We start from the raw sequence: 14,399 nt of genomic DNA, 5'->3' as shown, positions 1-14,399 counted from the left end.
AGCACTTTTCCGGCGCCGTTGCCGGGGAGGAAAGGTAAAAGGCACTCATACTCCGGTTCCTGTGTAAAGTACTTTTCCGGCGCCATTGTGTTTGTGCTCGAAGCTATTTCCTTTAGATCCTGCAATTGCATCTTTTTGTTTCTTGTTTACACTAGTTAGGCATAATGGAAAACAACAAAAAAATTGGTGAGCTTTTTAATCTTTTTCCTGATTTAGAATTGTTTGATGCGAAAATTAAAAAACCTATGGAACCTTATTTGCATGCTAGTAGCGATGTTATTAGTATGAATGCAATTACTGCTAATACTATGGATAAGTCTAAGCTTGGGGAAGCTAGTTTATATAAGAATAATCTTTTTTGCTCCTCAGCTTTGGAAGAAATATTTTGCTCTGATAATGCTTTATCTCCCATATGCGATAACTCTAATGATGTTTCTGATATTTTAAATCCACCTGCTGAAAGTATTCCGTATAAAATACCTATGAAAATTATCGAATGTGTTATGGACAATCACTATAAAGGGGATGGAACTGTCCATCCTAGAGATCATTCTTGTTTTTGCACGAATTATGCGGGTTATTCAAGTGTGCAGGTATCTCTATGGATGAAGTGAGGAAGAAGATATTCTGTTTATTGTACGGTAAAGCGGCGCATTGGTATAAATTGTTGGAGAATAGACATTCTCTTGGTTGGGAGGAAATTGCATCTCTCTTTTATTCTAAATTTTATCCTCCTCATGAAGTGCATATTGATAGGAATTATATTTATAACTTTTATCCTCGTGATGGAGAGAGTATTTCTCAAGCGTGGGGGAGATTGAAGTCACTAATGCTCAAATGTCCCATTCATGAGCTCCCGTAATGTTATTGTTAATAATTTTTATGCGAGGCTTTCAGGACAACACAAGGACTATCTGGACGCGTGTTCGGAAGGATCTTTCACAAGCAAAGAGGTTGAAGCTAGGTGGGATCTTCTTGATCGGATTGAGGACCACGCTGAAGGGTGGGTGAACGACTAAGGTAAAGAGTCAGTATAAATTATGATTATGAATGCATTGAAGCTTTTATGGATACCGATAAATTTCGAAATATGAGTGCTACTTATGGTCTTGACTCTCAAGTTGCTGCAAATCTTTATAAAGCCTTTGCTTCTCATTTTGAATTGCCTAAAAATAATTTTGATAAGTATCATGAACCTTTTAAAGAGGCTTGCATGAAGAATGAAATTGTTGTTAATTATTGCAATAAGCATGCTCAAACTCCTAAAAATGCTATTTCTTACAAGCATGTTAATTTTTGTGGAATGCATAGGCCTTGCGGAATTAATCAAGTCAAAGATGAATATTGCATCCATCATATTAATGAAAAAACTAGAAAGTGGTTTAGGGCTCTAGATGATCTTGGTAAAAAAGTTTGTGCCCTCTATCCTTTTATTTGTGAAGTTTGCCATGAAGTGGGTCATTTTAATTTTCAATGCTCCTCCAATGATAATTTGAACCCAATGAGTGCTGCAAATTTGTATTGTGATGATGAAATTACTCCTAATCAGCATGATGAACTTACTTTATTTTTGGGGTGTGAAGAACTGTCGAGAAAAATCTCTTTGTTACATATGAGTGATCTTGATATTGATGATGTCCTGCATGGGTGTTTTTCTTATTGCATTGATAATAGCCATACAAATACTTACATACAAAATATTTTAGAAGATGACACCTTGCCAAAATATGATAGGACCGCTGTGTGTTTTCAACTAATTAATGAAAAGGAGGGATCCTCCCAAGTTTCTTCTATTGTTTCTGAAAGTAAATCAGGTTATGCGGACGAGCCACCCTTCAAGCCTCTTCCTCCTAAAGAAGGGAACGAGGAGAAGGAAGAGAAGAAGAAGAAGAAGGGAACGAAGAAGAAGAAGAAGAAGGAGAATAAAAAGAAAGAGGTAACGGCGTATCCCCGCGTGAATGAGATAACGCTAGGTAACCGTAAGTATGTTGCTCCTAATGATTATTGTGATACTGAATCTGAATACGATGATCTTCCTATGACCTTTACATACATTAGCAATCATGATTTGAATGAACACACTACTTTTGATATTGCAAATCTCTGGGAAACTAATTCTGAAAATGATGATAATAATTGCCATAGTGTCAGTGCTATCCATGCTTCCTCCCATAATAATATAGAAAGCTGTAAGCTTGGGGAAGAGGTGTTTGAAAATCCTTTTGCTACTGATCATTATGTGTTTGATACATCTCCTTCTAATAACAATGATGGTATGGTTATAGATAAACCGACTGTGAAAGATAACTATTCTATTTCTTATGATGACACTGTGCCTCCGATCTTTGATGATTATTATAAAGAATGCTATGATATAGGTTATAATTATCCTTATGAAACTTGTCATAGTCATGATTGGATTACCAAAAACAATTCTTTTAATATGCAACTTGTTTACCATGTTCAAATTCTTGATAATAATCTTGCTCCAATTACTAATAATGAGAATAACTCTTCTTATGCCAAAATTAATGATACTTCTATGCATATGAACCATGATAAGAATGTTTTAAGTGATGGGTATATTGTGGATTTCATCAATGATGCTACTGAAAGTTATTATGAGAGAGGGAAATATGGTTATATGCATCTTAATAATATTAAGTTTCCCCTCTTTATGTTGAGAATCTTGAAGTTACTCGTGTTTTATCCTCTTATGCTTGTCACTTTGTTCTTCATGAATTCATTTGTGTACAAGATTCCTCTTCATAGGAAGCATGTTAGACTTAAATTTGTTTTGAATTTGCCTCTTGAAGCTCTCTTTTGCTTCAAATACTATTTCCCGAATGGATTATTAAAACTGCTGAGCCCATCTTAATGGCTATAAAGAAAGAACTTCTTGGGAGATAACCCATGTGTTATTTTGCTACAGTACTTTGTTTTATATTTGTGTCTTGGAAGTTGTTTACTACTGTAGCAACCTCTCCTTATCTTAGTTTTGTGTTTTGTTGTGCCAAGTTAAGCCGTTGATAGAAAAGTAAGTACTAGATTTGGATTACTGCACAGTTCCAGATTTCTTTGCTGTCACGAATCTGGGTCCACCTCCCTGTAGGTAGCTCAGAAAATTAAGCCAATTTACGTGCATGATCCTCAGATATGTACGCAACTTTCATTCAATTTGAGCATTTTCATTTGAGCAAGTCTGGTGCCATTTTAAAATTCGTCAATACGAACTGTTCTGTTTTGACAGATTCTGCCTTTTATTTCGCATTGCCTCTTTTGCTATGTTGGATGAATTTCTTAGATCCACTAATGTCCAGTAGCATTATGCAATGTCCAGAAGTGTTAAGAATGATTGTGTCACCTCTGAATATGTTAATTTTTATTGTGCACTAACCCTCTAATGAGTTGTTTGAGTTTGGTGTGGAGGAAGTTTGCAAGGGTCGAGACAGGAGGCTGAGATACGATGATCACAAAGTGTGTAAGCTCTAAGCTTGGGGAGGCCCCGGTGGTTCATCGCTGCAGATTGCAAGAAGTCTCAAGCGTCTAAGCTTGGGGATGCCCAAGGCATCCCCTTCTTCATCGACAAATTATCAGTGTTCCTTCTCTTGAAACTATATTTTTATTCGGTCACATCTTATGTGCTTTACTTGGAGCGTCTGTATGCTTTTGTTTTTGTTTGTGTTTGAATAAATGCTTGTGTGGGAGAGAGACACGCTCCGCTGGTTCGTATGAACACATGTGTTCTTAGCTCATAATATTCATGGCGAAGGTTGAAACTGCTTCGTTAAATTATTATATGGTTGGAATTGGAAAATGCTACATGTAGAAATTGGTGTGATGTCTTGAATAATGTGATACTTGGCAATTGTTGTGCTCTTGTTTAAGCTCTTGCATCATATACCTTGCACCCATTAGTGAAGAAATACATAGAGCTTGTTAAAATTTGGGTTTGCATGAGTGGTTTCTCTAGAGTCTAGATATTTTCTAGTAAGATGTTTGAACAACAAGGAAGACGATGTATAGTTTTATAATGCTTGTAATATGTCTTTTATGTGAGTTTTGCTGTACTAGTTCGTGCTTGTGTTTGCTTCAAACAACCTTGCTAGCCTAAACCTTGTATCGAGAGGGAATACTTCTCATGCATCCAAATCCTTGAGCCAAACAACACTATGCCATTTGTGTCCACCATACCTACCTACTACATGGTATTTTCCGCCATTCCAAAGTAAATTGCTTGAGTGCTACCTTTAAAATTCCATCATTCGCCTTTGCAATATATAGCTCATGGGACAAATAGCTTAAAAACTATTGTGGTATTGAATATGTACTTATGCACTTTATCTCTTATTAAGTTGCTTGTTGTGCGATAACCATGTTCACTGGGGACGCCATCAACTACTCTTTGTTGAATTTCATGTGAGTTGCTATGCATGTTCGTCTTGTCTGAAGTAAGAGCGATCTACCACCTTATGGTTAAGCATGCATATTGTTAGAGAAGAACATTGGGCCGCTAACTAAAGCCATGATCCATGGTGGAAGTTTCAGTTTTGGACAAATATCCTCAATCTCATATGAGAAGAATTATTAATTGTTGTTACATGCTTATGCATAAAAGAGGAGTCCATTATCTGTTGTCTATGTTGTCCCGGTATGGATGTCTAAGTTGAGAATAATCAATAGCGAGAAATCCAATGCGAGCTTTCTCCTTAGACCTTTGTACAAAGCGGCATAGAGGTACCCCTTTGTGACACTTGGTTAAAACATGTGCATTGTGATGATCCGGTAGTCCAAGCTAATTAGGACAAGGTGCGGGCACTATTAGTATACTATGCATGAGGCTTGCAACTTGTAAGATATAATTTACATGATACATATGCTTTATTACTACCGTTGACAAAATTGTTTCATGTTTTCAAAATAAAAGCTCTAGCACAAATATAGCAATCGATGCTTTCCTCTTTGAAGGACCATTCTTTTACTTTTATTGTTGAGTCAGTTCACCTATCTTTCTCCACCTCAAGAAGCAAACATTTGTGTGAACTGTGCATTGATTCTTATATACTTGCTTATTGCATTTGTTATATTGCTTTGCATTGACAACTATCCATGAGATATACATGTTACAAGTTGAAAGCAACCGCTGAAACTTAATCTTCCATTGTGTTGCTTCAATGTCTCTACTATGAATTTATTGCTTTATGAGTAACTATTATGCAAGACTTATTGATGCTTGTCTCGAAAGTACTATTCATGAAAAGTCTTTGCTATATGATTCACTTGTTTACTCATTGCATTTACATTGTTTCGAATCGCTGCATTCATCTCATATGCTTTACAATGGTATGATTAAGATTATGTTGGTAGCATGTCACCTCAGAAATTATCTTTTATCGTTTACCTACTCGAGGACGAGTAGGAACTAAGCTTGGGGATGCTGATACGTCTCCAACGTATCTATAATTTCCGATGTTCCATGCTTGTTTTATGACAATACCAACATGTTTTGTTCACACTTTATATCATTTTCATGCATTTTCCGGAACTAACCTATTAACAAGATGCCACAGTGCCAGTTCCTGTTTTCTGCTGTTTTTGGTTCCAGACAGGTTGTTCGGGCAATATTCTCGGACGTGGACGAAATCAACGCCAAACCTCCTATTTTTCCCGGAAGCGTCCGTAACACCGAAGAAGAGTCGGAGAGGGGCCAGGGGGCCACCACACCACATGGCGGCGCGGGCCAGGCCTAGGCCGCGCCGGCCTAGGGTGTGGCGCCCTGTGTGCCCCTCGCGCCGCCTCTTCGCCTATAAAAGCCCTTTTCGATCTAAAAACGCAGTACCAATTGACGAAACTCCAGAAAGACTCCAGTGGCGCCGCCGCCATCGCGAAACTCCAATTCAGGGGACAGAACTCTGTTCCGGCACTCTGCCGGACGGGGAATTGCCCCGGAGCCATCTCCACCGCCGTCTTCACCGCCATCTTCACCGCCATCGCTGCTTCCATGATGAGGAGGGAGTAATCCACCCCCGAGGCTGAGGGCTCCGCTGTAGCTATGTGGTTCATCTCTCTCCCATGTACCTCAATACAATGATCTCATGAGCTGCTTTACATGATTGAGATTCATATGAGTTTTGTATCACTACTATCTATGTGCTACTCTAGCAAAGTTATTAAAGTAGTTCTATTCCTCCTGCACGTGTGTAAAGGTGACAGTGTGTGCACCGTGTTAGTACTTGGTTTATGCTATGATCATGATCTCTTGTAGATTGCGAAGTTAACTATTGCTATGATAATATTGATGTGATCTATTCCTCCTACATATGCATGAAGGTGACAGTGTGCATGCTATGTTAGTACTTGGTTTAGTCTGTTGATCTATCTTACACTATAAGGTTACTTAAATATGAGCATTATTGTGGAGCTTGTTAACTCCGGCATTGAGGGTTCGTGTAATCCTACGCAATGTGTTCATCATCCAACAAAAGTGTAGAGTATGCATTTATCTATTCTGTTATGTGATCAATGTTGAGAGTGTCCACTAGTGAAAGTGTAATCCCTAGGCCTTGTTCCTAAATACTGCTGCGTTACTACGCTTGTTTCATCGTTTTCTTGCGTTACTACTGCTGCAATACTACCACCATCAACTACACGCCAGCAAGCTATTTTCTGGCACCGTTGCTACTGCTCATATATATTCATACCACCTGTATTTCACTATCTCTTCGCCGAACTAGTGCACCTATTTGGTGTGTTGGGGACACAAGAGACTTCTTGCTTTGTGGTTGCAGGGTTGCATGAGAGGGATATCTTTGACCTCTTCCTCCCTGAGTTCTATAAACCTTGGGTGATCCACTTAAGGGAAAACTTGCTGCTGTTCTACAAACCTCTGCTCTTGGAGGCCCAACACTGTCTACAGGAAAGGAGGGGGAACGTAGACATCAGTCGTCGTTCTGAAGAACGCGGGAGGCTTCTACCGGCTCGAACTCGAATTTGATCGCCTTCCATACTTCACAAGCCGCGGCTAGTTCAGGACTCCATTTGCAAGCTGCTCGGATAATTTCATTACCTTCACGAGCAAGATCACGCCCTTCGTTACGAGCTTGTACACAGGCTTCTAAAGCCACTCGATTAGCTGCTGCACCAGGTGCGGTTCCCCAAGGATGTCCTAAAGTTCCTCCACCAAATTGTAATACAGAATCATCCCCAAAGATTTCGGTCAGAGCTGGCAGAAGAACCAGACCTCTCCGGAGGTATAGAAGGAGTTGACTACCTCATCGTCTACGGAACCGGGGAGGGTTCCGGAGGAGAGCAAGCATAGACCTACCTAGTAGTAGTAGTATCCGAGCAGTACGAACTCTTAGTACTCCACTGCTCGTTGAGAATAAATGTATAACCTAGTAAGACTCTTATATTGTAAGTTGAGTCGGGTTCACCTCGAACCCAGGAGTATTCCTCTTAGGACCCAAGAGGAACTCCGAGATGATATGTACATGTTGCTTGTAATAATAAATGAATGAGTTATGGACCTGCTATGTTCTGTTGTACTACTCTGAGGGATGTAATATTTGCGGATTGGTACTTCGTGAATGTTATATCAACGACTGGCATACTACAACATGCAGTGGTATGCAGGGTCACCACAGGTTTCCCCCGGTACGCGGAAGGGATTGGGGAGGGATACATCCGATGCCCTTCAGGAAGGAAGGCGGCACCCGCAGGCGTCGCCGCGCCGGAGTCGGGCATGCCGACACGGATTTCTCCTGACCACCAAACCCACCACCCTGAACGCCTCGACGTGCTCCACCAAACAAGCCACCAACCAGCACACGCCACCACGGTCTTGTAGTCACCCTCGCTGTCGCACTGTGGTCACCGCGACAGGGCCTAGAGGAAGAGGCGACAAGCAGCAGGGACGGGGGTAACAGTACCACAACCGGGCGGGAGGGAACTACCTCCACCGCTTTCACGGTCGCCGGCCGGACATGGCAACGAGGGCACACCAGGCCCGAACTGGCCCGGGCGGGCCCAAACTGGCCCGTAAAGCCCTGCTGCCAAGCTGCAGCAGGCCGGCCGCAGCGCCGCCACCACCCATCCACCGCCACCACAGCATCTCCGCCGCCAGGGAGCACCGCCGGCGCGCCGTAGACGCAGGCAGCCCGCCGAGCCCATCTAGGGCCCGCCTGGGCCAGATCTGGGCCGAGCAGGAATCGCCCGCGCCGCCCGCCTTCGCAACTCCGCCGCCAAGCAGGAGCGCTGCCGTCCCTCCTCCCACCCAGCGCGCGGGTCTCACGCCGCCGCGCCGGACCGCCGCCAGCCGAGCAGCACCGCGCCGCTGATGTCTACGTTCCCCCTCCTTTCCTGTAGACAGTGTTGGGCCTCCAAGAGCAGAGGTTTGTAGAACAGCAGCAAGTTTTCCCTTAAGTGGATCACCCAAGGTTTATCGAACTCAGGGAGGAAGAGGTCAAAGATATCCCTCTCATGCAACCCTGCAACCACAAAGCAAGAAGTCTCTTGTGTCCCCAACACACCTAATAGGTGCACTAGTTCGGCGAAGAGATAGTGAAATACAGGTGGTATAAATAAGTATGAGCAGTAGCAACGGTGCCGTAAAAATAGCTTGCTGGCGTGTAGTTGATGGTGGTAGTATTGCAAAGATAGTAACACGGTGAAACAAAGAAACAAGCAGTAGTAACACAGCAGTATTTAGGAACAAGGCCTAGGGATTAGACTTTCACTAGTGGACACTCTCAACATTGATCACATAACAGAATAGATAAATGCATACTCTACACTCTTGTTGGATGATGAACACATTGCGTAGGATTACACGAACCCTCAATGCCGGAGTTAACAAGCTCCACAATTAATGTTCATATTTTAGTAACCTTATAGTGTAAGATAGATCAAAAGACTAAACCAAGTACTAACATAGCATGCACACTGTCACCTTCATGCATATGTAGGAGGAATAGATCACATCAATACTATCATAGCAATAGTTAACTTCGCAATCTACAAGAGATCATGATCATAGCATAAACCAAGTACTAACACGGATGCACACACTGTCACCATTACATCGTGCAGGAGGAATAGACTACTTTAATAACATTGCTAGAGTAGCACATAGATAAATTGTGATACAAATACATTGCAATCATAAAGAGATATAAATAAGCACCTCACTATGCCATTCATTAGTGAATAAGTATTCTGTGAAATATAGCCTAAGAGACCCACACGGTGCACACACTGTCACCTTTACACACGTGGGACAAGGAGTCTCCGGAGATCACATAAGTAAAACTCACTTGACTAGCATAATGACATCTAGATTACAAGCATCATCATATGAATCTCAATCATGTAAAGCAGCTCATGAGATTATTGTATTGAAGCACATAGGAGAGAGATGAACCACATAGTTACCGGTACAGCCCCGAGCCTCGATGGAGAACTACTCCCTCCTCATGGGAGCAGCAGCGGTGATGAAGATGGCGGTGAAGATGGCAGCGGTGTCGATGGAGAAGCCTTCCGGGGGCACTTCCCCGTCCCGGCAGCGTGCCGGAACAGAGACTCCTGTCCCCCAGATCTTGGCCTCGCGATGGCGGCGGCTCTGGAAGGTTTCTGTGGGTTTCGTCGATCCCATCAGGGTTTTCGCGACGGAGGCTTTATATAGGCGAAGAGGCGGCGCAGGAGGGCTTCTGGGGTGGCCACACCATAGGGGGGTGCGGGCCCCCCCTAGGCCGCGCCAGGGTGTGGTTTGGTGGGCCTGTGGCCCCCCTCTGACCTCTCTGGTGTGTTCTGGATGCTTCCGGGGATTCTAAGATCTTTGGCGTTGATTTCGTCCGATTCCGAGAATATTTCGTTACTAGGATTTCTGAAACCAAAAACAGCAGAAACAGAGACGGCACTTCGGCATCTTGTTAATAGGTTAGTTCCAGAAAATACACGAATATGACATAAAGTGTGCATAAAACATGTAGATAACATCAATAATGTGGCATGGAACATAAGAAATTATCGATACGTCGGAGACGTATCAGCCGCCAAGGAGCCCCCGCGCCCCCGCCGCGCCGCGGGTAGAGTCAACCCCGCCGCCGCCGGCACCGCGCGGGCAACGCCCGGTGGCCCACGCTGGCGGCGACGGCCGGGGAGAGGAAGGGGAGGAGGACTGGGAGTTGGCGGCGGCTAGGGTTCGCCCGTCGCCCATCGGGGGGGGCGAGCGAGCGAACGAACAGTTTTTGTTTTTTTCCCGGTGACCGGAACGCCAGATCGAGCACTCCAGCGACTAGATCAAGGACCTGATGGCCAGATCAAGCTCTCTGCCGACCGATCCCCATGTTTAGTTGTAGATTCGATTCGAGGCAGAGGCGAGCTCCTCCGGGCACTGTCTTCTTTGCAAAGCAAAATCTCCAATCTCCAAGCTGAGTTCAAGCCGGATCCGAAGCTAGCAGAGCTCCCAGATGCCGCCGCCCCGATTACCTAACATAATGAGAGTCAGCGGTGGTCGGGGTTGGAGGTCCCTGCCACTCGTATAGAAGGGGCTAGGAGAAGGGCCTGAGGAAGCAAAGGGGGAGGAGCACGAGGACGACGTGTGGCGGCCGGGAGACGCGAGTTCGCGTTCTTCTGCGCGGACTGCAATGGCGGGCGTAGTGGGGGCTTCGACCTCGTCCCTGACCGGCATCGCAGAGGGTGGATTTTCCTGAGCGAGGAGCTCCAGGGCACTTTACTGCTAAGTTCCATGTGGGACTGAGACTCTAATGATGCCAATGAGTCTACGAGGAAAGAGGATCAGTAGCGCGTCACGAGGGGAGCACCAAGGTGTGGTCACAGGCTTCGATTGACGGAGGGAAGCACCAAGGTGTGGTCACAGGCTTCGATTGACGGCGGCGTTTGCAGCTTGAATTTTACAACGAAATACGGAGGGTAAGGGAAAAAGGATCGTGACGCGGCGACGACAATCGTCTCATCATCAGCTTTTAATCTCTCCATGTTGTAGTTTTAACCACGATGCATATTATAGCATAGTCATCAACCCGTGCATCGCACGGGGATGATATAGTATGTGTCAAACTTCTATGTCTTAAAGGTATTTGGTTATAAGATTGGTTCTCACCATTGTGGATAGTTTAATGGCACACCCTTGACAATTCAACTATTTCTACAAAACCTTAGTAAATTTATTCCATCTTCAGTTTAACTCTTAGTTTGTTAGATAGTTCCCTTATATTCAATTGTCTTTCGTGAGCTTATGCAAGTAACTACAAATTGTAGTTAAATGCATGTTTCAACTTTGTCTTCATCATCTATGAGTTTTTTCTTTTGCATGGGAATTTGTACGTGTATAATTCATTTATTCTCATGAAATAGTGACAAATATTTTCTTCACAAAAATATGTGAAAAAGTCATAGGTAAATAATTACGTAGAATTTTGAACTGGTGCAAGACATACACATAGTAACATATATGCTTACAGCGGAAAAATACCTTCGAAACTATGTGTGCAAAAATGGTCACGCTCATATGGTTTCCATGGTTGAATACTATGGAAAACTCTCCAGCAAGCTCCCCGCCTCAATTCAAAATAACCATACCTTTTGTTTTTTGACATGCAATAGAAAACAAAAAAAGCAAAGTTGTATTAGCCAAAACCTAACCCGGTAACAGCACACAAAGGAAGTCATCATGCCTTTCTTAGCCTAGTTTGTGATAGAATGGAGCTGAAAATATGAAATTTTAATAGTTATATGAAAAATGTGATGATTTTGACCTGGAAACACCAATTTCACTGTAACAAATAATTGCACACCAGATGGACTTCATTTAGCTCGGGCAAATGTTTATGTCTTTCTTTGGTGAAATCTTTGACAGCTGGTTTTACCGAGTTACAGAGTATATGCAACATGCTTTTTTTTACAGCTACCTCTTGCAGTTTGCCGAGTACCAAATGAACGGGATATGCAGTAATATAGATATAACGCTTGTTTGGTTTGATCGCCACATTCAATTTGAGAATGTGTAGTATAATGATTCATGGCTATGATTGAATCAATTATCAGTTAACACCAAGTTGTATAGCGGGTTCAGAAAGAAGCAGGTTCAAGAGAAATTGCGAAGGAACATATAATTAGAAGCTTTTAGTATTAAAGGTTAGTATATTCTGTAATACACTACCAAAACTTATTTACACAAAGAAAAAGAAAAAGGATTTGGTGCACATGGGCACCAGTGCTCCCTCCACATTCAGATTTTTTAAATTTTCAAAACCTCACTATTCTATGTCTTAAAAAATTATAGCGTTAAATATATTGATAGATATGTAGAGGAGAAGTCTACGCAACAAAGTTCCAGTAAAAAATACTTTAAATATTGAGAAATATAATTTTTTTGAAGGATATAGTATTTTAATACTATTTTACCACCATTTACTGTCAGAAATTTGTCTTTTTTATATTTCCCAAAATACAATGTATTTTTTAACGGGAAATTTTTGCATACACCTCTACTGTATATATCTATATATATATATTTCAACGTCATAATTTTTCAAGACATAGAAGTGTTAAGTTTTGAAATTTCCAAAAATCTAAAAGCGATGGGAACATTGGTGCCCATGTGTCAAACACACTTTTCGGAAGAAAAGCAGTATTGGTTGTTCAAACCTTGAATAATTGAAGAGTGACTCCTAACATGTGGAATAATTCATTCAATGTACCCAGACAAATATGGCTAGGCGTAATTGCAGAGCTACCTAGTGTCTACTGGACTGGGTATTAATTATAATGTTCAAAAAAAAAATACTTCCTCCGCCTCTAAAGAACTGCTCATCTTTATCTAAATACGGATATATGTAGATATATTTTAATTATTGATACATCCGTATTAAAAAAAATTGAACAATTCTTTAAAAAATAGAGGGAGTAATAATTTAAAGCCTGAGATTTAAAGCATATTGAGTAATTACCGTCACATTAGCCACGGACGAACGAAACTCAACTGTGTCTCGTGGCTGCGCCCCATTCCACCACTGTTCTTTAATCCGGCTGCCGACGACATCGATCTCCTTCAAACAGTCGGCGGCGTAGGTATACCTTCCTCCTGTACTGAATCAACCTCCAGGCTATTAATTCATATGTTCGATTAAAATAGGTGGTGGCTTTCTCAAAGATGAGAAGATCCAAAGTTTCCATTGTTGCAGCTGAAAATAGTAGCACGTAGCGGGCATGCAAGATTGGATCTTAATTTCAACCCTTCTTTTGCCCGTAGTTAGTTTCACACTTTCACCACTATGTTAATTAAGAGCTAGGAGGAAGAGCAAAACGTGAGCATACAAACATGCATTGCACGCGGTACGTGCCATAATCGATCGAGACTAAAATAATACCACATAGGTGGAACAGCTGGGCGACGCCACCAATCACATCATCTGATTAGAAAGAATAGATAGTGTTGCCAGGTCTAACACGCGTGGAACTGATGGTTTTGGCCAAATCGGAGGCACGCAGGAGGGGCGGCGGCCGGATTAGTCTGGAGCCTGGAGGCAATGGTTAGGTTTTTTCTCTATTACGGAAGTGGATGGAAAGAGAGGAGAAACGATTTAGGCGGGCGGACGCGGTATGGATAGATGCCATCCAACGGCAGACGATGTAGCATTAGTCGATCTGATGGTCATTAACTGCTAATCTCTAGAATTAACGTGGAGGCTTGTTGGGAGTCTCCAATTAGTAAATATAAGATATAAGATATAAGATATAAGATATAAGATTTTTTCTGCATCGGTCAGCTTATGCACGAGTGGAAGAGGTGTACACTCTCATTATGTTAGGTAATCATCCTGATTTGATTCCTATCTTTTAATGAAGAAATTATCATCTGGTAAAGGTATTCCCTGCGAGATCAGCATGCAGCAGATGGCATGCTCCTTTCTGCGTGGAGTGGAAGAACTTCAAGAGCACAAAGTACAGGACAAGGTTACTTAGCGTGCGTTTGGTTGCTGACTCGAAGAGGGATGAGATGGGATGGTCCCTTTTTTTGCTTATGTTTGGTTGCAACTGAGATGGATGGTACCATCCACTAGTAGGGAATATTTTCTCAAAAAGGTGGATCAAATGATCCGGCAAAATTGGTCGAACCTCCTCATCCACGTTTTGCTAATCGGTGGACCACCGACTAATCTTCTATCCCCGTCCTCGTATTTTCCCGTCGCTCGTCCCCGTTGCCGGCCACTTCCCTCCGACGCCGCATCTTCCCCGTCATCGGTGCCGCCACATCTTCCCCGCCGCCCGCCGCTCCCACCGTCCGCCCTCCGCTCCTCAAGCTCCCTACCCCCGCGCTCGCCTTGATCCCGGCCGACAGCTCCCAGTAGCCTCCCCCACCAGACCCGCCACAGCCACAT

At 42.9% G+C, this 14,399-nt stretch overlaps 1 protein-coding gene across 1 annotated transcript in view; it reads left to right on the top strand.

Moving 5' to 3' along the window:
- The window catches only part of LOC139838696 (uncharacterized), a 33,695-nt gene extending 25,849 nt beyond the window's left edge, over positions 1-7,846 (top strand). Inside the window, exon 3 of the mRNA XM_071828816.1 lies at positions 7,623-7,846. Within this exon, the coding sequence (XP_071684917.1) occupies positions 7,623-7,846 (224 nt within the window). The remainder of the gene's footprint in view (positions 1-7,622) is intronic.
- Positions 7,847-14,399: the final 6,553 nt, after the last annotated feature.

Source organism: Lolium perenne, chromosome 3, assembly GCF_019359855.2.
Source record: "Lolium perenne isolate Kyuss_39 chromosome 3, Kyuss_2.0, whole genome shotgun sequence".
Lineage (NCBI taxonomy): Eukaryota > Viridiplantae > Streptophyta > Magnoliopsida > Poales > Poaceae > Lolium > Lolium perenne.
The sequence above is the reverse complement of the archived record's forward strand: the minus strand, read 5'-3'. Positions and strand labels throughout refer to the sequence as shown.